This window comes from Mesocricetus auratus, unplaced genomic scaffold (assembly GCF_017639785.1).
Source record: "Mesocricetus auratus isolate SY011 unplaced genomic scaffold, BCM_Maur_2.0 Super-Scaffold_100018, whole genome shotgun sequence".
Lineage (NCBI taxonomy): Eukaryota > Metazoa > Chordata > Mammalia > Rodentia > Cricetidae > Mesocricetus > Mesocricetus auratus.
In genome coordinates, this window is record NW_024429199.1 from 42,792,707 (window position 1) to 42,817,181 (window position 24,475).

General features: G+C 46.7%; 1 protein-coding gene across 1 annotated transcript in view; it reads left to right on the forward strand.

Moving 5' to 3' along the window:
- The window catches only part of Snx9 (sorting nexin 9), a 73,696-nt gene that overhangs the window by 14,304 nt on the left and 34,917 nt on the right, over positions 1–24,475 (forward strand). The window contains exons 2-3 of the mRNA XM_040758218.1: positions 18,019–18,105; positions 23,045–23,119. Coding sequence (XP_040614152.1) covers positions 18,019–18,105; positions 23,045–23,119 — 162 coding nt within the window. The remainder of the gene's footprint in view (positions 1–18,018; positions 18,106–23,044; positions 23,120–24,475) is intronic.

Sequence of the window (24,475 nt, forward strand, 5' to 3'; positions counted from 1 at the left end):
GGGCAAAAAAGATCTTGGGGAAATCTGATAGGGCGCATGACCAGCCGTGCAGGTGTGTCTAGTTAGATGCACCCTGCTCTGTCTTTGCCTGTGAGGAGTGCTCACTCATAATCTTTTCTCTCTATCGTTTGTTTGCTTGAAGGACCAGGCGTGATTTATTTCCCACTTTTATATAAAAAACCCAAGCTCTTCAAATGATGTTTTAGTCTTCAAACTTAATTCTCCCTTTAAAAGAATTTATTTTATTGTTTATGGGCGTGTGCACCCATGCCACCGTGCATGTTGGAGGCCAGAGGACAGTCTTTGGGAGTTGGTTCTCTCCTTTCACTATGTGGGTCCCAGAAATTGAACTCAGGTCATCAGACTTGATGGCAAGTGCAGTTCCCACTGAGCCATCCTGACAGCTCTGACTAAAATCTCTTGGGCAGGCTTACTTATAATATCCCTTACTTACCTCGTGATGCAGTAAAAACCATCGTAGTTCTATGGTGAGGTTCAGACTAGCTCCATGAGCTTAGAAGAGACCCTAGAAGAGGAATTGCCCCAAAGAGGAAATGCTGATAAAAGTAATGCCAGTTAAAGAGACTGGGATAGTCCAGCCATCTTTTAGGATGGGTCCCGTAGTCTTCATGTAAGTCTTCATGAAGGTGACTGTAAGCATAAGTGTCATTAGGGGTCTGCAGTTCTTATGCTGGCGTAGAAGACATTTAACTTTAATTCTTTAGTAGACTCAAAGGGACTTACTCTCAGTCATCTGCTCTAACCCATCCTTTTCCTGTTAAAAGCGGAGGCCTGGAACTAGAAAGATGTCCAGCAGGTTAAGGCACTTGCTGCCAAGCCTGAACTCAATGCCCTGGTCTTGTGTGGTGGAAGGAGAGAATAGTCTCCAGTAAGTTGACCTCTGACCTTCGCATGTGTAGTATCATGTTTCCATGCCCACTCCCCACCCTTATATAAGGGGGGAAAACCAACAACGGAGGAACCCTGAGCTTCCTAGGGAGGGCACTTGCTTGGCATGTGTGAGAGATACTGGGTCTAGTCCTGACAAGCTGAGCCCAAAGCCAGAGTGGTCATACACACCTTAGCCCTGTGAGGCCGAGGCGGGATGAAGAGGAAGAAAAAGACAACAAAAGCCAAGGCCTAGAGCATTCGGTATCTTTGCCTTGTGTATAAGCCATGTGACCCTCAAAGCGGGGGGCGGGGCATAAGCTGCTTTATTTTGAAAGAACCCGTTACAGTGAGATGTGCGTGGGAAAGCCGTGTGCCCAGTGGGATTTTGTTATCTACAGTGTGTGGCTCCTGTTTTGTTTTTGTCTCAGGCCAGAAGGATTTGACCAACCATGTCCTCCTTGGAGCTAGTTCCTATACATTCTTTAAATGGGCAAACTACTTTTCTGCAGGTTAAACACCACGGTAGAGTACATGTTACAATTGTGTTAGCTGAGGCACAGACCTGGAGAGGCATTGCATGCTCTGGTACAGTCTGGAGGTCATCGGATGCCCTGGGCTCAGTAAGTACCAGGAAAGATTAGTTAGTAGTAAATGTCTTAAAGTTTAGGTGCAGCTTCTCTAGAGAAAGCACACTGCTGGGTAAATGAGGAGGTTCCAACCTCACAGAGGGGGCGGAAGTAGCTTTGGGAGGGGCAACTCCCAGTGCAGAGTCTGGGGTTACTGCAGGTCCTGGAGACCTGACTAAGGGCGCCAGGGAAGAAAGGACGGACACTAAAGAAACCGCAGACACACGGACATGGAAAAGCCGGGGTCAGGTGGCCTGTACAGGTACACCTGTAATGCAACAGCCCAGAACCACAGCACATCTGGTTATCGTCTACAACAGAGGGAAGGGTTGGCTGGTTTTGATTCGGGGTCTCTGTAGCTGAGGGAAAAAGAAGCCGCAGTTACCAGTTTTTGCACACATTGTCAAGATTTGAACTCAGACCTGAGGAAGGCTTTGCTGTCCTTCTGAGCCTCACCCTAGAATAGGTGGGGAGGAAGGCTTGCCCCTCCATGGATCCTTGACTTGGCTGTGTCCGTGTCAAACAGCACACATTCTCTCAGAATTTCATCCTCTTTACACATTCATGTTAAGGCTCTTGGGTACATGCCTTTGAGTGTCATGCATATGGAAATCTGATAGGCAGCTTATAAGACTGAAGCTGAGAGAAAAGCTTGAGGTGAAAAATAAGCGAGGATTCCTCAGTATACAGATGAGCAGTGAAGTCCTTGTGGAGAGTGTGTGTAGAGGAAGAGCGGCCTGGAGAGCCTGTGTTACAGTAGGAAGAGCGGCCTGGAGAGCGTGTGTAGAGGAAGAGCAGCCTGGAGAGCCTGTGTTACAGTAGGAAGAGCAGCCTGGAGAACCTGTGTTACAGTAGGAAGAGCAGCCTGGAGAGCCTGTGTTAACAGTAGGAAGAGCGGCCTGGAGAGCGTGTGTTACAGTAGGAAGAGCGGCCTGGAGAGTATTACAGCATGGCCTCAAGTTTGTAAAATAGTAGGTCTGCATTAAAGAAAGTAAGAAAATATTTCATTGTGAGCCCAATGTGAATGGTGGTGACCTGAATGTGGATTCAAGTTTTCCTGAATGGCAAACTGCATTCTGTCTTCACCATGGAAAAGGCTACAGGAACTTGTTTTTGGTCACAGAACAAAGGGAAGCCATAAATCAAAGCACTTTCCAGATACATTGTTGGGAGTGTCTGAGCCAGCTGTGGCAGTGCTGGAGGCCTTGCCTGTAGATTCCAGATGTTAGGCTGTAGTCAGCCTTCAAGGTGCTTGGAGCGGCTTGTCTATCAGTCATGAGAACCTTAGGTTTGATGCAGAAGTTAAGGCACTTGGCGGCCCGGGATAGTTTTGGCTGTGACCTACATTCTTCCTCTCCACACTCAGGATTCCAGTCAGTGAAAGGTTAGTTGTGGGCCCTTCGCATGCATTGACTTCTTCAGGAAATGACATTCACACGAGGAAGGGGAGGAGCAAACTGGAAACTCAGGAGGATGTGTTCAGTCTAGGAAGAGGTGGGGATCGTGTCCTCTGCAGCAGGAGGTGAAGGGAGCCTGGACTTGCAGGGTCAGCAGTTGCGAGTGTCCTGCGCCAGTTACCCGTGGGCACAGAAATGGCACAGGCATCCTTTCTCTTGAGATTAGAGAAAGTGCTGACCAGAGGTTTCAGTGGGGCCGAGAGAGTTCTGGTCTCCCCTCCCTCCCTCCCTCTTCCCCTTATAGCTTTGGAGACTGTCCTGGAACTCCTCTGTGGAACAGGCTGGCCTCAGACTCACAGAGATCCTCCTGACTGCCTCCCGAGTGCTGGCATTAGAGGTGTGCACCACTGCACCTGGCTGTTGTTTCTCCTTTTAAAGATACAGAAACAAGGCACTTGCATGTGTGGAAAGAGACATTTGATTTCTTTCTGTCCCTGGAGAGGGTACAGAGTTAAGCACTTGAGAGGTCTCAGTGTAACTGGGTTAAACTCCACAGGTGGGTTAGCATGCTTAGGCTTCTTATTTCCTTTGCTTCTTTGAAGTTGGGGTCAAGACCTTGTCTGTGTCGCCTCCCAGAATGCCCAAGTCAGAGGTGACTATGGCTTTCAGGGTTAGGGCTTTGTCTCTGTGTGCTCACGTACGCACGGCTCTATTTAAAGTACTTTTACCTTTCCTTGGGGCTTCTGGAAGGTCCCTTGTGTGAATATGGCCTGTGCTCTGACCTATGCTAGCTAGTCAGTGCAGTGACCACAGCCAGTCCAGAGGAGGGGGAAACTGGGCCATTCGTTTCTACAGTTGTACAAGTTGATTTGCATGGTCTTTAAAAGATAGTGGTGAATGTATAGTAACACGAAGCCTGTTGTTTTAATGCCTTTTAAGCATGTAGTTAAGTGACATTAGGCACATTCAGTGACATATTGTCAAACTCAGGACCCCAAGGACAGGCCAGTACAGACGCCTGAACGCTAACACTAGCAGCATGACACACTGGGAGCAGAAATAAGTTCCGTGTGGCTACAGTCTAGAGGGCAGGTAACACACTTTTTATTAGATTTTATTTCTTGGCCTCCATATCCAACATTTTGAGATTTACTAATTAATAAAGCTTAATTACCTGTAAGGTTTATGAAAGTAAGATATCCAGTCTGCCATCATTAGGAAACAGTTGTTTCTAGATATTTTACTAGCATGGCCACTCCATAAGTTTTTCTTGAGTAAATGTTAGTCTTCGTTTAAGAGCTAGGTTCCAGCTTCAGATTCTTTGACCTCTGTCTCTTCCTCTCTCTCTCTCAAGATAAGATCTCACTGTGTAGCCCTGGCAGGCTTTGAACTGGCTATGTAGACCAGAGGTCCACCTGCCTTGGCTTCTGCTGGTATTAAGGGCAGGAGCCGCCATGACTGGTTTTTCTTCTCTCTCTTTTAAACAAAAACAAAAGGACGACAGAAAATAGCAGCTTGAGTTATTTATTGCCAATATTGTTGATTTGGGGTTTTTGAGATACCTTGAGTTGCCCAGGCCAGATATTCTGTTTTCCTTAGCCGCTTGAGTGCTGGTTTACAACCCTCAGTCCTGGGCCTGACTATCATTTTCTCTTTTGAGTGAATAAACATTTTATTTTTTTAATTTATAATTCATAATTTAAAACAAAACAAAACAAAAGAAAGCAATGTAATACCCGCTGTGAAAGCTCAAACCCTTTTACTGCACATGGCCCTGGCAGGGTATTAATTATTCTGTGTGCTTCCTTCCAGCTGTTTATAAAACAAATGTACACTCAGGCAATATGCAGCATATTTTTCTTTAGGGTGCTGTGGCTTATGAGTGTGTGTGAGCCGCCTGCTGTGTGCTGGGAATCAAACTCAGGTCCTCTCCGAGAGCCATAGATACTCTTAACCACTGAGCTGTCTTTCCAGCCTTCCATTGTTCTAAATATTTATTTATTAATTATTATTATTATTATTGTTGTTGTTGTTTTGTTTTTCGAGACAGAGTTTCTCTGTATTGTTTTGGAGGCTTTCCTGGAACTCACTCTGTAGACCAGGCTGGCCTCGAACTCACAGAGATCCGCCTGCCTCTGCCTCCGGAGTGCTGGGAATTAAGGCGTGCGCCACCCAACGCCTGGCTCCAAATATTTATTTTTAATCTTACTTTTTGTGTATTAGTGTTTGGATGACTGCATGCATGTCTGTCACAGCGTGTGAAGGCTGGAGAGGGAGTCAGTTCCCCTGACAGTGGAGCTGTGGATGGTTGTCACATTATGAGTGCTGGCAACTGAACCTGGGTCCTTCCAAGAGCCAGAAGTGCTCTTAACTACCAAGCTGTTCTTAATGGCCCGCCCAACATTTTTATGGTGTTTTCTGGTCTAGAGTTCTCAGTTGATGGATTTTCTTATTGTTTTAAAGATGATCATTGGCCTCTTGTTTTTTTGTTTTGTTTTGTTTTTTGGTGGGTTTGTTTTTTGTTTGTTTGTTTGTTTGTTTGGTTGGTTGGTTTTCAAGACAGGGTTTCTCTGTAGCTTTGGAGCCTGTCCTGGAACTCGCTCTGTAGACCAGGCTGACTTCGAATTCACAGAGATCGACCTGCCTCTGCCTCCCGAGTGCTGGGATCAAAGGCGTGCACCACCAACGCCTGGTGGCCTCTATTGTTTTTAGTAAGGCTGCAGTCATTTCATCTCTCAGTCCTCTATATGTCCCTGGTCTAGTTTTCTTCCCAGAGGTCATTTATGCTTCGGATCACTGATACTCTGTAATTTGATTTTGATAGCTTGCTCTGTGTGTGTGCATGGTGCATGTATGTTCTTTGTGTGGGAGTATTCAGCTTCTAGAATCTGAGGACTCATCAGAATTGGAAAATGCAGGTGCCTCGTTAGTGCTGTAGGTAGCTGGTCAGTCTCTTAATTGGAAAATGTTTGTGTTGCTTCTTCGCGTGTTTCTTTCTCTGGTGCCAAGTCCATCCTCCTGGGATCCCAGTCAGATTGCAGGTTTTGTGTTGTGGGTCACCTGGGCTCAGCTCATCGTCTCAGCCCCTTTCCTTTCCGCTCATTGGTCCACACTGATGCAGGTTCCCTGCACTCGTTCTTGTGGCTTGTCTAGTCGCCGTGAGTACGCGGTACAGCCGCTCCTGCGCTGCCTCGACTTTGTTCTCCGCTCTATCATTTCTTGATCTGTTTTTATTGATTTGTGTTTTTGCTCTGTCAGTGGTCAGAGCCTATGTGTGTGTGTAGAGGAGACCTTTTTTTAAAATTTCTTGGTCTTACCGTTAATTTTTGTTGGACACTAAACATTATATTGGTATGCTGAGTGTCTTAGCTCTGTTGTCCCTTTTTAAAAGGTGTTAAAGTTCAGGACATTTGATTCTTTCAAAGCTTATTTGTAAGTTTTATTGGGAAGGGTATCTAAGTAGCTTTGTTTATTTAGCTCTCCCTGCCTTACTGGGTTATTTAGCCTGGGAGCTTTTGTGTTTTGTCCTGTGTCTCTCTGGCGAGTTGCAACTGTGGTGTCTCCTGACTCCATCCTACATCTGATACGGGATGTTTGGATATTTCTGAATTTCCCTGTACTTGAAGGGTTTTGTCTAGGTGCATAGCTAAATGTTGTCAGCTCAGAGACCCATTTCTGTGGTTTCCCATCCTCTGTTGTTCTAATCTCCCTTCTCTCCTATTCAGCGCAACGGGGCTTCAGTTTGGGGCTTTCTGCTCAGATTTCTTTCCTGGCCACTGGACCAGAATGCAAACTTCCCCTGGGCAGCTGGGCTCCCCACACTGCTTCCCTTCTCTCACAGAGCTTCTTCCCAGCAGGCTTGTTTGGGTTTCCTCTTTTCATTTGATTCTATTTGATGTTTCTCCTGCAAGGACTCCGACCCCAGCTGCATTAGAGCAGGGTATTGAGGTGCCTGAGCACGAGCCTGCTTTCACCAGCTAGCTGTCCTGTGGATGCATTCGGGGATGTGGCTCCCAGCTCTCCAAATGCTGACGACTACAATAGCCTGGCTCACCTCCGCTCCCTTCTCCGGTACACAAGCCAGCCTCCAGAGGTCTCTGCCTGGTTTGAGGATGTAGTCTGGGGCAAATTTCAACCTCTGTAAGGAGCTTAAAGTACAAGATATGCATACTATTTTGATAGATTCCTTTTTTGAGTGCAGTTTTTTTAAAGACTTTTTTGAGATTAGACTTTTTTCTTTAATTGAAGTGGAATTGCTATAGTGCTCAGATGAAGTTAGTATAGAAAAAGGCTAAATGTACCTGCCCAGTGATCATTAGCAGAAGACTAGAGACTAATACTTTGAAGTCTTCTTCAATGGCATGGCTTAATCTGAAGAAGTTTCTGAACCTAATGGGGAAGTTTGAAAGCTATACTGAGCCAGTATCAAAGAGTTGGATGAAAATGTTTGAAATATTTAACATAGTCCCTGGTCATCGATTATTGTTTGAGGCCTTAAAATGCTAAAAATGAGGGTCATCTTTGTTTCTCCTATCATGATTTGTCTCAGTTCATACATGTGGGGCGAACCCATTTATCATTTCTCCACAGTCTCCTTTGGGGTGTGAGGTGAGTGGCGTAAGCCGACAGAAGCCTGGGGACTCTGTCCTCTGCTTAAAGGAGTGTGCCGGGTCACTGGTTCTGCTTAAAGGAGTGTGCCGGGTCACTGGTTCTGCTCTGTGTTTAGGGGTTTCCCCCTTACTGCTGAAGTGAGTATCTCCCAAGTGCCTGCTGCGTGTTAGCTTCTTTTATGGGGAGAATAGTGAGGTTTTGGTAGGGTATCTTTTAAATTGGTCTCCTTTTGAAAGTTTCATGGTTCTCATACATTTTCATATGTTTTTTAACTATGGTGTGTGTGTGTGTGTGTGTGTGTGTGTGTATAGGAGACAGAGGGGTCAGCCTATGTGTGTGTGTAGAGGAGACCCTAAAGCAATCTGTTCTCCTCTTGTCCCATGTGTGTCTGAGGGTTGAGCTAGGTAGGGAGCAGGTATCTTTCCTGACAGAGCTGTCTCTCCATCCCTTTCCCACACATCTTAAAATAATGAAATGCTGTGGGGTGTTCACCAGAGAAAACTACTTGGACATGGATTTGAGACAGTAGAGAGTTGGCAATGGTGGCACACAACTTTAATCCCAGCACACAGAGGGAGGCAGAGTCAGGCGTCTCTGGTCTACAGCCTGGTCTACAGAGCTACGCAAAGACAGTAGAAAGTCTTTATTAGCTGATCTGTGACAATACTGGGTGTTCAGGATCCTAGTGTAGCACCGAGCCTTTCTCAGGGCGAGATTTTAAGCACAAAAACCATGTTCTGGTGTGACATACTTTAGCTAACAAGATCAGTTAGCCAGAAGCAGATCTACAGAAGCTAAAAGGCAAGGTTAGTACATTTTAAGACTTTCCCAGAAGTATATGGGCTTGGATGGATTAGGCCTTTATTGTAGTTTTAGCAGCTGGCGCTGTCTACCTGCTGGGTTGTACAGCCTGCAACACTTCCATCATGGAGTCAGTTGTGCTAAGATCCGGGGCCCCATTATGATCTGGGGCCCTGTTACGTAAGTTCTAGGAGAACTTGCTTCATCATTCCTACCTATGTGCACATAGTTCATATTCACAGAGATCCCTGGTATATCCCTCATTGCTCTCCCACAGACAGGCTGCCATATGCAAACTTTCATTTTCTGTTGCTGAAACTGTCCTCATAGTGTGCCTTAACCCTGAAAATTGCTTCCCTTCTCCCTTGTTTTTATACCTCACACATTTTATGTTGGTGGGAGTGATGCTTGTGGTGTGGTTTGTTCTCTCTTCTGATAGATCCCTCACATTCTCCAAATGTGGGGATGACGAGCTGCCTTACCTTGATGTTAGCACACACTCGCTCACACACTCACGCTTGTATTTGGTTCTTGTCAGAACAACAGTGAGACACAATGAGCCCACGTCACTTCACACACGAGTGTGTGACTGCTGGCTTCTCCTTTAACGGAAGTAGACCTGCACTCCCAAAGTCCTTTGTTGCCCTACTATGCTGTTTGGATCTGGGATAGCTCCTTCTCAGCTTCTGTAGGTGTTTGGTCATGGGACCTCTCCCTACTGTTCAAATGCTGGCTGGGCACAGGTCTGCTGGTCACATAGCACACTCGGGTGGGTCTGGCAGACCAACACAGTTGGGTGGAGGTCTGGTCTCCTTGAGATTCATCAGAGAAGCAGAGCCCAGAAACACTTTGCATGGGTCTCAGTAGCCATAGAACCTGCTTTGCTGGAGCCCCAGGACTAATTCCAGAATCCACAGCTGTCTGAAAAGCGGGAGTAACTGTGTATGTTGTGGTTTTCATAAACAAAAGGCTAGCATTTACTGGCCGTCTAATCCACTCACTTTTCTCTGCTTAATTTTATTACTTCACTCCTCATTCATGTCACAAGATGCACGCTGCTCTCCTTATCTTATCCCTGGGGAATTTGAGGGGTGAGGTTAAAGAGAGCTGGGCCAAGTTTTCAAGGCTGGTGAGTTGATATGGGAGGGATTTGAACCGGTTGCCTGGCTGAATGGCAGCTCCTAATCATTACATGGTCCTATACTTCTTATATCTGGGGCTGGGGATTTGGGTATTTGTTTTCCAACTTTTCTCTGTCATTTTTTTCTCTCCTGCAGTAAACACATGCTTTTACAGCCAGGAAAAATAATGTAGCATTTCAGTTTGGAACTAGAAGTGAAGTTGTGTTCTTCAACCCTGGGGGTTGAAAGGTAAACAATCTTAGATGTGCAGATATGAATGCCCTAAGATTAAGTAGAAAACCAGCCTCTTGTGCACAAAGCCTGAGCCAACCCTTAGCTCCAGACTTACAGGTGGAATAGAAAACATCTGCATCAGAAAGTCTAGGTCAGCCTTGGCTGCAGAGTTTGAGCCCCTGGACTACATGAGGTGAGCGTGGGGGAGGCGAGAGAAGGGTGGTATTGCCGACTCTTTGTGTGCTTTTAGTAATGCGTACGTGAGTAAAGTGCGTCAGTCTATGTCAGATTCATCGTACTTTCAAGGCTGTCTTCACACTCGCGGTGTCTGGGCTGTAGCTCACCTGGGAGAGGGCGTCTAGCAATCCTGGGGATTTGATCCTGTCACCATGTGCATCAGGTGTGATAGCCCACCCCTGTTATCCTAGCCCTCAAGAGATGGAGACAGAAGTATTGAGAGTTAGAGTCATCCTCAAGCACACAGAGAGTGAGTGAGGCCAGCCTAGATGACCCGAGACCCTGTCTCAAAAGCAAAGAAAAAAAAAAAAACTACACCTATTAGCATCTGAGCCCTGTGGCCAGGAAGAAGGATTGGTTTTACTGTTCCACATATAGCTTCATTAGGTTACCTTTGTTGTGCGACTGCACACGGTTTACACACATGTAGCGTGTCTAAGTACAAAATTTAGTGTGCGGAAATGAGAGCTGCAGAAACAGTTTGACTACGCGCTGTCCTTCCAACCAGCTCCGTGGTTACGTCAGGCAGGTCTGTGCTCTTGCAGGCAGGGAAGCATTCTCACAGGTGTCTGTTTTCAGCAACTTTAAATGTCCTAGATAGAGCCACAGGTAGCGCTGCATTTCAGATCTTACCTTTAGTGGTTGTTTTTAAAGCATATTATTCCTTGAGATACCATACATGCGTCCATGTACACATACATAGATAGTTAAATTTGCCCTGGTCCCCTGTTCCAAGTCCTCTTGCTTCCACCATGTTCCTGTCTAATTTCATCTCCTCCTCCCCCTCCTCTTCCTCTTCCCTCCTCCTCCTTATCTTTTTTATAATCACCGAGTGCAGTTAGTACTACCCATATATGCATGGGTGTGGGGACATGCACTGGAACATGGTTAACTTACCAGGGACCACACCCACTAAGAAAACTGACTTTCGCTCCCTAGGAGCTATCAACTATAAACAGATCCTTGCTTGTCTGTGTCTCCCATCCATACTGTAGTGTTGACTGACTGAAGCTACAGGCTGCTGTGAGCTCACTGACGCAATGACCTCTTCATGTCCAGAGACACTGTTCCTCCCTAGCCTTCTCTGGTCTTTGTCTCTTGTGGTTTTTCTGCCTCTCTCTGGGGATGTTCTAATGTAGAAAGAGTTTATACAATTCAAGAAATAGCCTTGAAGGGAGAAGGGTGTGATGAGGCCTGAAGGTTGCACTGATCTGTGGATATAAAGAGTATCTAGAAGGCAACTCGATACTGTGTCCATTAGCCAAAGAATGGTAGTAGGTTCACTCTCCAGAGCCAGTGAGCGCCTCAGCCACGAGTCCTTGACTACATTTATTATACCAGATGTGAGTTTCCTGCTGTATAGTGGGCCTTAAATCTAGTCATTCAGAAAGAGTTTGCCTTGTCAGGGTTAATGCTTCTCCCAGAAGCAATAGGGTGCCAAATAAAAGCCCAGTGCTAAGTGTGGGGTGGGCATTGCTCCTGATTAGCCATCAGAACCTGGTAGGACTCTTTCTGAAGACCCACTTTGGTCACAAGACTTGGAGAAATGAAGCTGGCGCTGACCTAGACGCCACCCCCTTGTTCTTGCATTCACAGCATGGAAGATGCTTACAGACTGCAGGGAGAGCAGATATCAGCAGTGGGCCCTGTGAGCTACAGCAGCAACCGGCCTGTCAAGATGTGCCCATTGGATCATAATGGCATGAATGTTACGCGTGTAACCAACTGCTTTCTAGTATTTCTTAGGTGAAGTCATTTTTTTTAAAGCTAGGCAATTTCTTGAGGTTGTCCTTACATATTTTCTCTTTTGTTTGTTAGTTGATGCTTCCCATTTTAATTTAGAATTCTTACATCAGTGACATATCTACACATTAAAATTAAAATGAGAAAAGAAATATATACTGAAAAATCTCTATTCTTACCCACTGTTACACATACTCTTTCTCGCCAACCACCTGGGCCCCACCACCGCTTCAGCCCCCAAGTAACACACAAGACATTATACTAATTATAAAGTTGTTGGCCATTTACTAGGGCTTCTTATTGGCTAACTCTGTCTTAACCCATTTCTATGTCTAAGTATTTCCACATGGTCTTATCTTACCAGAGAAAAGGTGTGGGCCTCTTACTCTATTGTTGTTTACATCACATCTCCCTGTGCCTACACTTCCCAGAATCCTCCTCATCTCCTAGACACACCCATCTTGCTTCTCTATTGGCCAACAGTGCTTTATTCATCAACCAATAAGAGAAACATATTTACAGAATGCCATCTCTCATCAATCCACTTTTTTCCTTTTCTGCCTTTCTAGGTAGTCAACTTAAAATTCATTTCTAAAAATCTAATGCTTTGTTACAGAAATGCCGGCAAATATAGATGTTATTATACCTATAAAAAGATAGCCTAGCACATGCCCTAGCCTGCAATTTGTCTTCCTTGATTGACCATTCTTGTTGTGTTGTGTCCACTTATGGAGCTGTTTTCATCCCTGTATTGCTACATCATGGACTATGTATGGTGTTTGTGACTGTCTGAGAGACTGTTCTATTGCTGTGAAGAGATACCATGGCCAAAGCATCTTATAGAAAGCATTTAATTGGGGGTTTCTTTCAGTTTCAGGTTTAGTCCATTATCGCCATGGTGGATGGGATGGCAACTGGCAGGTAGGCAGGCATGGTGCTGGAGCAGTAGCTCAGAGCCTTTATCTGATCCACAGGCAGGAGGCAGAATGAAATAGAGAAACCTCAAAGCCCATCCCCAGTGACACACCTCCTCCAACAAGGCCACACCCCCTAATCCTTCCCAAACAGTTCCAGCAACTGGGAGTCAAACATTAAAGCCTGTGAGCCTCTGGGAGCCGTTCTCACTCAAAGCAGCACACCTGCTGTCTATAACAGATACCTGAAGTAACTGACCTAGAAAAGTCTTTTCTTGGTTCACGATTTTGGAGGTTCTGTCCTTTTAGGCTTGTGACAAGGCAGAACTGTGTGGTGAAGTGGAATCACCTCATGGTGTGCAAACAGGAGAGAAGAGAACGAGGCCAGAGCTCCAGAGTCTCTTTCAGGGGCGCATCCCCAGTGACCCTAACACTCCCATCACAGCCCACCCCTCAAAAGTCTGCTCCCTTCCAAACCTTGAACCTTTAATAAAGTGGTATTTTAAATCCAAACTATAGCAAAGTGTAACTGAATATTTAAACCATATGAGTGTAGCATTCTTCACCTGCTAGATTAGTAGAAATATAAAAATTGAGTGATTTTTTTAAACCATTACACACAGGCACATGTGTGCACACGCATGCACGCGCACACACACACACATATACCTATATCTGTCACACACACCTCTCTCTCTCTCACACACACACACACACACACACACACACACACACACACACACACACACACACACACACCCTCCCTCTCTATAACTATCATGCACACATACCTCTGTATCTTTCTGTCTGTTACTGGTAGATCTTTAAAGGATAAGTCCCCTGATAGAGGAAAAATCTGACAAAATCTATCAAACCAGTGTCTTGTGTGTGAGAAATTGAGCAGTTTCCGTAGTTCAGTTGTTTTTATTTTCCTTCAACCATGTGCTTCTCTGCCCATTTTCCTGTTATGCTGCTATTTCTTGAATTATATAAACTTTCTGTAGTTTTGATAAGATTGCAAATGTTTCAAACTTTGATTGATTGATGAGGAGGTGTGTGCACCATGCATGTATGTGGAGGTCAGAGGATAATGTGAGTGTGTCAGTTCTCTCCATCCACGGTGAGTTCCAAGGATCTTATTCATCTCATCAACCTGGGTGTCAAGTTTTAGCCACAAAGGCATCTCATCAGCCCTGCATTTCAGAGTTTCTTTCTTTCTTTCTTTCTTTCTTTTTTTTTTTTTGGTTTTTTTACGAGACAGGGTTTCTCTGTATTGTTTCGGAGGCTGTCGGTCCAGCCTGGCCTCGAACGCACAGAGATCCGCCTGCCTCTGCCTCCCGAGTGCTGGGATTAAAGGCGTGCGCCACCACCACCCGGGCAGAGTTTCTATAACTTGTCTTGCATTAAAGTTAGTAATCCCTCCCTCCCTCCCTCCCTCCCTCCCTCCCTCCCTCCCTCCCTCCCTCCCTGCGTGTGTGTGGGGGGCGGTCCTACAAATCAAATCGGAGCCTTGAGTGCGCTCTCCCACTGAGGCATGTAGTGATTTTTTTAAAGATTTATTTATTTATTATCAATACAACATCCTGCCTCCATGTCTGTCTGCATGCCAGAAGAGAACACCAGATTTCATTATAGATGGCTGTGAGCCACCATGTGGTTGCTGGGAATTGAACTCAGGGCCTCTGGAAGAGCAATCAGTGCTCTTAACCTCTGAGCCATCCCCGCGTGTAGTGATTTTTATGGTCACTTAGAATCACAGGGGAACAAAAGAAAGTGGTATGGAGCAGACATGCACAGTGTAGGCACTCAGAAGAGTGTGTCCTGGAACTCTGCTCGGTAGACCAGGCTGGTCTCGAACTCACAGAGATCCACCTGCCTCTGCCTCCCAAGTGCTGAGATTAAAGGCGTGCACCACCAACGTCTGGCTAAGAGAGTGTCTTTATAGTGATTGGTGGCAGGCACTCAGAAGAGTGTCTTTATGGTGATTGGTGGCAGGCACTCAGAAGAGTGTCTTTATGGTGATTGGTGGTGTGCCAACAGCAGGTGTGTTGTGCACTCTTGTGTCACAGGATCTGGGGCATCTGCGAGCTTTGACCCTGTCATTGTGTGTTTTACTAGTACCAAGATTGACGTCTACCAGCCATTTCCCTCATACATGAGTTTTGACATTTCTATTGGGGGGGGATTGGTTGTAAGTTAGTAATCTGAATTGAATATATAGTGTGAAGTTTTGTGCTAACCAGGAACTTTGTGGGAACACAGCTCTAGAATGTAGGTAACATTGGAAGAGGCAGTGATGAGAAAACACAAGCCACACAGGACATGGGCGAGCAGACACTGGAGTTGAGGCCATGTGTGTGCAGAAGCAGACACTGGAGTTGAGGCCATGTGTGTGCAGAAGCAGACACTGGAGTTGAGGCCATGTGTGTTCAGAAGCAGACACTGGAGTTGAGGCCATGTGTGTGCAGAAGTAGACACTGGAGTTGAGGCCATGTGTGTATGTGTCTCTGTAGATGTTGTCCTTGATGGATAGGAGGAAAAACACAGGTGACAAGGAGAGAAACAGGCAGGAGCCAAATACTAGGAGAGGAAAGAGGAGAGCAGCAGATGATGAGGCCGCCCAGGGTCTTCAGTGATGAGGGTTCCCTGCACATGCTTAATGGGCAGTGTGTTTCCTCCTGACAGTTTGTGCTTGCTTGGAAAATGTGCTATTAAATCTCTTTGTTCTTCTAAATTATTCTCCACCCTGTTTTCTAAGAAACATCTCTAATTTTTGAAGCGTGTTTTAAACATGTCCACACCGCTTCTCACTTTTCCTGAGGGTCTTAGTCGCCAATTTTGCTGCAATGCAGAGCTCTGGAGGGCAGGTAACTTACAAAGAATGGGGTCCATTCTCCCAGCATTATGGAAGCTGGGAAGTCAGAGTTCCAGACTACGTTAGGGCCCACTCTGCATCCCAAGTGGCACCTTGAATACTTTGTCCTGAGCAGGGAGGTACTCACATGGCAGAAGAGCTGGGCAGAGCGAGCCCCCTCTCACAGGCCTGTTGACCTGGGGATTAAGTTCTGTGTGAGTTTGAGAGGGGCAAAAAAATATAACCACCTGGTGTGACGTGTCCACTAGTGTCTAAAGGATGGAGAGGCGTCCTGGTGTGACGTGTCCACTAGTGTCTAAAGGATGGAGAGGCGTCCTGGTGTGACGTGTCCACTAGTGTCTAAAGGATGGAGAGGCGTCCTGGTGTGACGTGTCCACTAGTGTCTAAAGGATGGAGAGGCGTCCTGGTGTGACGTGTCCACTAGTGTCTAAAGGATGGAGAGGCGTCCACCTCTGTCTCACTCTCTGGCTCACCATGTTATACCTGCTGAACAAGGGGCCTCCGGATTCTGGATGTGGATCTAGCAGAACTGGGAAAATGCAGCAGGCTGCGCTCCAGCCCAGAGCTTGGCCAGCACACTGCCCCCCACCCCGCCCAGAGGAAGCTCACTTCCTTCCGCAGGGCACCCTGGCATTTATCTCCTCCTGCCCCATTGCGGAGGACTGAGGATGATGTGACATGTTTTCAAAAACTGTCCCCAACATGACAAGCAGAATTCTATCTACCGTGCAGCTGTGTGAGGATACCTCCGCGTGGTTCCTTTGTCCTTTGTCCTGGTCTGAGTAGACTGGCCGTGTTTGTCCCGCTGTTTCTCAGCCCTTTCTTTGCTCCCAGGGGAAGCTGATGGGACTTCTGACTGGCAAACTACACTGCCATTTCCAGTAGTTTTTAGGAAAAATTTCAAGTGTGCAGAAAAATATGAAACAATTTTCCATTAAACAGCACGAAGCACCATTAAATACTGTAACATTTTTACATACCCAGTTTATGGCATGTTCATTTGGTAGTTTGCCTCATTTTTCATGTATTTTGAGATAGTGGGGCCCCCATCTTTGTCACTAATTGTGAACCGTTCGTCTGTTAAGAGGGCTATGATTGAAGTGAGAGGGAGGCCGGCTCTTGCTGTGTGGCGGGTGTCTAAAGACTGCTTAAGTGAGCACAACCGCAGTGTCCCGCTCTCTAGCCATACAGGAAACCGGAGCTTCCTTTTCATCATAGGTAGGCACTTCTAAAGCACACACTGCCCTAGGCACGCGTGACCTGATTTTTAGATGCACTTCCGGAGGGAGATAATCCATGAAACACTGCGAGCTGCAAAGTGGTCAGAACCTGGGCGTGGTGGCTGAAGTGGGAAGACAGCCACAGTGCCATCCGCGCCATCCTGGGCTACAGGGAGAGACCCTGTCCCACGCAGCAACAAAGGTGCAGCATTAAGGACAAAGTTCATGGTGGAGTGATTTCCTAACATGTGCAGTGTCCTGGCTTTGATCCTAGCAACGCGCGCACACACACACACACACACACACACACACACACACACACACACACACACACTTTTATAACCATAGATGATGTTTCTGGTGAAACATTCCTGACAGTGCCTCAGGGAACACACTTTTTCATTGCTGTCTCTAGACCCCACCTGAAGAATAAGCCGAAAGAACAGCCTTCCTTACACCATAGAACAACTGCCTTTACTCTGTTTTTCTATTCATTCATGCATTCATGCATGTATGCATGTTTCTGTGAAGGGTGTGCATGTAAGTGTGCATGCATACCTGCGCATGCATGTATATTTGGAGATCTACAGCTGACATAGAAGTCTTCCTCCGTTGCTCTTCACCATGTTGGTTAAGTCGGGGTCTCAGCTGAGCCCAGAGCCTGCTGATTGGGCTAGTCTAGCTACTTCACTTGCTCCAAGAGCCCATCTCTGCCCCCTGAGGGCTAGAAGTAAGAGCAGGTCAGAATTGGCAGGCATTCATGTGTGTGCTGGGGAGCCAAACTCTGACCCTCATGCTTGTGAGAGTTACCCGCTTTGGAATTTGGAAATCATAGCTGTTTAGGTAACCTGGCTAGTATACGCAGCCCTGTGTAACTATTGGGCCAGTGGGCAGTATGGGAGAGAGTCAGTGTCTGTTATCTGTGAGTCTCAGATTTCCAAGTTAAATTGTTAGAGATACCATGTTATCAAAAGTCGTCATGGGGCCAGCCCCTGGACCGATGAGTGTTTGACCGCAGGATTTCTCTTATGTGGGAACCTGGAATGGCGTGTATGCCTGTGAGCAGTACCGCCGTTCCCAGGTGTTCCTGTTATAAACACCTGCGTCTACTTACGACTGTCCAACGAAAAAGCATGGCCTTTTGTTTCTACGTGCATGGTGTGCAGGGTCTGTGGCTATCGGGGCTCCTGAGGAGACAGGCGTCCTAGACTGTCTCCCTTTCTTCCCGATCAGACACAGTCACTGCCGGGTTTGCCCACTCCATTGTGCTTACAGGCACGCTGAAGGTTGTTGAGGTTTGTGTTTGACGTGCGTCTCTAACTCCCCCTTTCCTGTCCCCTCCCTGCAGGCTCGGGTTATGTATGACTTTGCTGCTGAGCCTGGAAACAATGAGCTGACAGTTAATGAAGGAGAGATCATCACAATTACAAACCCGGTAAGAGCTCAGTGTATTTACCGCTCTATGGATGTCTTGTAATTTGACACCTCCCTTCTTAAAAGTTCATCAGCTCACATGAGTGTTGTAGCTGCTGCTTCTGAAATACTGGGGGCGCTATAAGAAGTTGCTCGCGTACACTGGGGGAAGTTCAGTCCCTAAACGCGGCCGAGCACATGACCGGATTCATTGTACCTCGTTTTCCTGGTTTTCTTTTTCCCCCTTACATTTATAACCTATCAGGCCCTTGTCGTGTCTGGAATCAGTTCCTTGCTTTCTTTTTCACGATGATGCTGTGTGTTTTTAATAGACTACACAATGCTGTGTGTCTTAATAGACTACACAATGCTGTGTCTTTAATAGACTACACAACGCTGTGTGTCTTAATAGACTCCGGAAGCAGCGGTGCTGACGTGCCTAAACCGCTTAGTTTACTGATTGCTCTCACTGTTCTCCATCTAATCCTGCAATTGGATTACCAAAAGCGGTGTGTGCTGGCTCCCAGCGGGGTGGCGGCATCTTCACACACCAGCTTTGAACTTGTGTGCACACACATTTATCTTCACATATGCTCCGTTCCACACGTGCTTGTTGTTCAGGCTCTCCTGATGGAGTGTTGGCATGCTTCCTTTCATGTAATGCAGTCTTTATCATCCATTGAGTTTCCTGTGTGATCTTCATTGCCACAATGCTCCGAAGCAAATGTAATTCTGATTTTAAATCATTATAGTCCACGATCCATTATCTCTGTGGTAGTCACCTCACTATGTTTTTAGGGATTTGTTGTTGTTGTTGTTTGTTTGTTTTTTCTGAAACAGGGTTTCTCTGTAGCTTTGGAGCCTGTCTTTGGAACTCACCCTGTAGACCAGGCTGGCCTCGAACTCATAGAGGTCCACCTGCCTCTGCCTCACGAATGCTGGGACTAAAGGTGTGAGCCACCACCACCAGCTTCACCTCACTGTGTTTAATTCTTTTTTGTTTGTTTTTCAAGACAGGGTTTCTCTGTGTAACAGCTTTGGCTGTCCTGGAACTAACTCTTGTAGACCAGGTTGGCCCTGAACTCACAGAGATCCTCCTGCCTCTGAGTGCTGGGATTATTTTTTGGTAGTGAGCCTAGCCTTTAATGGCTGAGCCATCTCTCCAGTCCTAGTGCTGGGATTAAAGGTGGTCCCTACTGCAGCCCCTAAATCCATACCAGCTTCTGTGTCTGCGTCCCCTCTGTCACCTGTGCCTCTTGCACTAGGCAACTTGTCAGGTTTGTTGCCCAGTTTTTCTTCCTGAATATTCCATCATGGCCTAGTGATTGTATCTAAGACAGGAGAATGTGTTGGATCAGCAGAGTTCTCTTTTTGCTTATTAATATTCTTGTATCATTATATTTTTGGCTCACATTTGCTAAATCCATAGTATGTGCATCCTGAGCAGGTTGCACAAGCTCACATGGACGCTCCTCACTGAGTCTCAGACTTAGCATGTCCGTGGTAGTTACCTGTTACCACCACGCTGCCCCGGTCCTCCTCCTGAATTCTCCTCATTTTTTTCAGTGCTGCTGTATCTGTCTAGTCATTCCGACAAGATTCCTCCAAGCTTGTATCATGGAAAGACTTTGGTTTTTCTCTCTCCAAGTCTTGTTTATATCTGGTCTCCGCCTGGGCTGTCAGCACCCTGCTCTAAGCTCTTATGTTCGTGCCTGATCGTGTGCCTTCCTGCCTGGCCTGTCTCTTAAGCCTGTGGCCTGGCTGAAACACCAGGTTAATCATGTCACCCCCACAAGTGGCTTCTGATCAGCTTAATCTTGTCAACCCCCCCCAGTGGCTTCTGATCATCCGGGGATCTGTAGGGCCCCTCCCCTGCCCTCCCATCAGACCATGTTTTATTTTCCCCATTCCTGCGCACTGTTTACACAGCAGCACATGAACAAGTGTAGAGACCCACATACATGTTTATCCACATCACTGTGAAGTATATGCATGCATACTTCAAATACACATACCTTCCCATGTGCACATGCTCTTACAAGATAGCCTTTCCAACACTCAGCATTTGCACACACAATCTATACACTCACATTCTTATACGCACGGCATCACAGATACTCTGACAGACATACACAGAGCATTCACGCTCTCAGGACCACGCACGGCATCACAGATACTCTGACAGACATAACAGAGTGTTCACACTTTCAGGACCACGCACGGCATCACAGATACTGACAGACATACACAGAGCGTTCACGCTCTCAGGACCACGCACGGCATCACAGATACTCTGACAGACATACACAGAGCGTTCACGCTCTCAGGACCACGCACGGCATCACAGATACTCTGACAGACATAACAGAGCGTTCACACTTTCAGGACCACGCACGGCATCGCAGATACTGACAGACATACACAGAGCATTCACGCTCTCAGGACCACGCACGGCATCGCAGATACTGACAGACATAACAGAGCATTCACGCTCTCAGGACCACGCACGGCATCACAGATACTCTGACAGACATAACAGAGCGTTCACGCTCTCAGGACCACGCACGGCATCACAGATACTGACAGACATAACAGAGCGTTCACGCTCTCAGGACCACGCACGGCATCACAGATACTGACAGACATAACAGAGCGTTCACGCTCTCAGGACCACGTGCAGTAAAGCATGCTGTGTCTGTCCTCTCAGCCATGGTGCAGCTCTGCTTCTTCTGGTTTCTACTGCGCCTTTTGTGGGTGGTGAGAATTGAACCTGGGTTCTCTGGAAGAGCAGCCAGTGTGCCCAACTGCTAAGCTGTGTCTCTAGTACCCTTAAAATGTTGATTTTTTTTCGAGACAGGGTTTCTCTGTGTAACTTTGTACACCAGGCTGACTTTGAACTCACAGAGATCCACCTGCCTCTGCTTCCTGAGTGCTGGGATTAAAGGTGTGCACCACCAACGCCTGGCCTCAACTTTAAATTTTTGAGAGGGAATACATTTATACATCTTTGTCTCTTCCTGCTGCTGTCCAGCGTCAGTAAGCATCAACCAGGCCACGACGCATCTCACGTCATCTGTGACGCAGCTTCTCCATTTCCTCTCCCGCCATCCAGCTGACCCATCTGAACTAGATGCCATTGCATCATTTCACCCATAGAGACTTTTAACTAGCTTTTGTGACACACACTTGTTGTCCCCGATGTTTCGGGAGCTAGGCAGGAACATCACTTGGGTCAAATGTTTGAGGCCAACCCGACAGCCACAGGCTGTGATGCATACTGACTGTGACCCTCCCTCAAATGCAAAACGGGGCTGAGGCACTAGCTCAGCCAGGAGATGGCTGTGACCCCAGCACTGAGCAGGTGTAAAGAACGGTTTCTGGGGTGCTCTGGCTCGCCAGCCTACTTGGTGAACTCTACCTCAGTGAGAGAGGGAGATCCTGTCTTAAAAAAACAAGTAGACAGTGCCTGAGGAACAGGTGTTCATTCGCCCACTCCTACACAAGCATCTATAGAGCTGTACATACAAATGTGTACACGTAAAAGTGAAAAGAAAGAATTTATACGTGCTTTTAAATTTTATTTTACTTCTTAATGTGTGTGAGCGTGTGTGTCTGTGGATCCCTATGGACACGAGCACAGCAGATGGCAGTGGAGTCCATAAGCAGACATCAGATCCTCTGGAGCTGGAGTCACGCAAATCGTGAACCACCCATGTGAGTGCTGGGGCCCGAACTCAGGTCCTCCCTAAGAGCAGCACATGCTCTTAGCCACTGAACCATCTCTCCACCTTTAATACGTGTTTCTAACAAATAGAAATAGATTTGGTTTTCAGACAGAAGGCAATATCATTCCAGCCATTTAATAAAATCAGTAGTTGCCCAACATTATCAAATATCCCACTAGCCTCATTGCTGATTTAAAATTTTCTTTTAACTTGAAAAATCTCCTAGAATATTGTCATCAAACAGTATTGAATATACTCAACCTTATGATAAATTAGTTTACAAGATGATGTTTTCTATGGCCATCTTTTTTTTATGTCACCTTTCCTAGTTTTAATCTCTGGAATATCTTGTTAAAGAAAATATAGTCAAGAATGGTGAGGTAGGTCTGTTGGTAAAACAATAGCCTTTCAAGCAGAGGGACCTGGGTTCAATCCCGCACGAGCCCCTCGGTGGCCACCATAGGGGTGGGTGAAAACAGGTGGGTTCTCGGGCCTGTTTGACTAGCCAGCCCACCCTGTTTGATGAGCTCCAGGCCAGGGAGATGGTTCAGCGGATAAAGGTGCTTGCCACCAAGCCCAGTGGCCTGAGTTGACGACCTCAGCACTCACAAGATAGGAGAGAACCTACTCCTGAAAGGTGTCTTCACATGTACACACAGTACACACATGTGTGCGCAGTAACTAAACACACACACACACACTTCTGTCTGTCTGTCTGTCTATCTATCTATCTATCTATCTATCTATCTATCTATCTATCTATCATCTATCATCTATCATCTATCTTTGATGTACAGGGTTTTGCCTGCATGTGTGCCTGGAAGAGGATGCCATACCCCTGGAACAGTATTTACAGACAGTTGTGAACTGCCTTGTTGCTACTGGGAATTGAACTAGGGTCCTTTGGAAGAGTGGTCAGAGTGGTCAGTGCTCTTAACCAGTGAACTATCTCTAGCTTGTTTTTTTAAAGAAGGTAGATAGTGCCCAAGGAGTAACATCCAAGGTTGACCTCTGATCCCCAAGTGTGTCTATGTACACACTTGCACAAAGGAAACAAGTATTCAGTCACTTCTTGAGGCTGTTTGTCTTGTTAGATTACATTATTTCCTATAATAAACAAGATTTAAGAGTAAAATTTTGAACAGTATTAGCTCTATAGTCATAAAATACTTGTCATCTTCATGTAAAAATTATATATTTATAACTAACTGTAGCTTTTTTTTCCTTTCCTGTTAGAATGTTGGTGGTGGATGGCTGGAAGGAAGAAACAACAAGGGAGAGCAAGGGCTTGTTCCTACAGACTATGTGGAGGTGAGAGCGGACCGCCATTGCTTAGCTAAAGCTGGCCGCCATTGGTTAGCTAAAGCTGGCCGCCATTGCTTAGCTAAAGCTGGCCGCCATTGCTTAGCTAAAGCGGACCGCCATTGCTTAGCTAAAGCTGGCCGCCATTGCTTAGCTAAAGCGGACCGCCATTGGTTAGCTAAAGCTGGCCGCCATTGGTTAGCTAAAGCTGGCCGCCATTGCTTAGCTAAAGCGGACCGCCATTGGTTAGCTAAAGCTGGCCGCCATTGGTTAGCTAAAGCTGGCCGCCATTGGTTAGCTAAAGCTGGCCGCCATTGGTTAGCTAAAGCGGACCGCCATTGGTTAGCTAAAGCTGGCCGCCATTGGTTAACTAAAGCGGACTGCCATTGCTTAGCTAAAGCGGACCGCCATTGCTTAGCTAAAGCTGGCCGCCATTGGTTAACTAAAGCGGACCGCCATTGGTTAACTAAAGCTGGCCGCCATTGCTTAGCTAAAGCGGACCGCCATTGGTTAGCTAAAGCTGGCCGCCATTGGTTAGCTAAAGCTGGCCGCCATTGGTTAGCTAAAGCTGGCCGCCATTGGTTAGCTAAAGCTGGCCGCCATTGGTTAACTAAAGCGGACTGCCATTGCTTAGCTAAAGCGGACCGCCATTGCTTAGCTAAAGCTGGCCGCCATTGGTTAACTAAAGCGGACCGCCATTGGTTAGCTAAAGCTGGCCGCCATTGGTTAGCTAAAGCTGGCCGCCATTGGTTAGCTAAAGCTGGCCGCCATTGGTTAGCTAAAGCGGACCGCCATTGGTTAGCTAAAGCTGGCCGCCATTGGTTAACTAAAGCGGACTGCCATTGCTTAGCTAAAGCGGACCGCCATTGCTTAGCTAAAGCTGGCCGCCATTGGTTAACTAAAGCGGACCGCCATTGGTTAACTAAAGCTGGCCGCCATTGCTTAGCTAAAGCGGACCGCCATTGCTTAGCTAAAGCTGGCCGCCATTGGTTAGCTAAAGCTGGCCGCCATTGCTTAGCTAAAGCTGGCCGCCATTGCTTAGCTAAAGCGGACCGCCATTGCTTAGCTAAAGCTGGCCGCCATTGCTTAGCTAAAGCGGACCGCCATTGGTTAGCTAAAGCTGGCCGCCATTGGTTAGCTAAAGCTGGCCGCCATTGCTTAGCTAAAGCGGACCGCCATTGGTTAGCTAAAGCTGGCCGCCATTGGTTAGCTAAAGCTGGCCGCCATTGGTTAGCTAAAGCTGGCCGCCATTGGTTAGCTAAAGCGGACCGCCATTGGTTAGCTAAAGCTGGCCGCCATTGGTTAACTAAAGCGGACTGCCATTGCTTAGCTAAAGCGGACCGCCATTGCTTAGCTAAAGCGGAC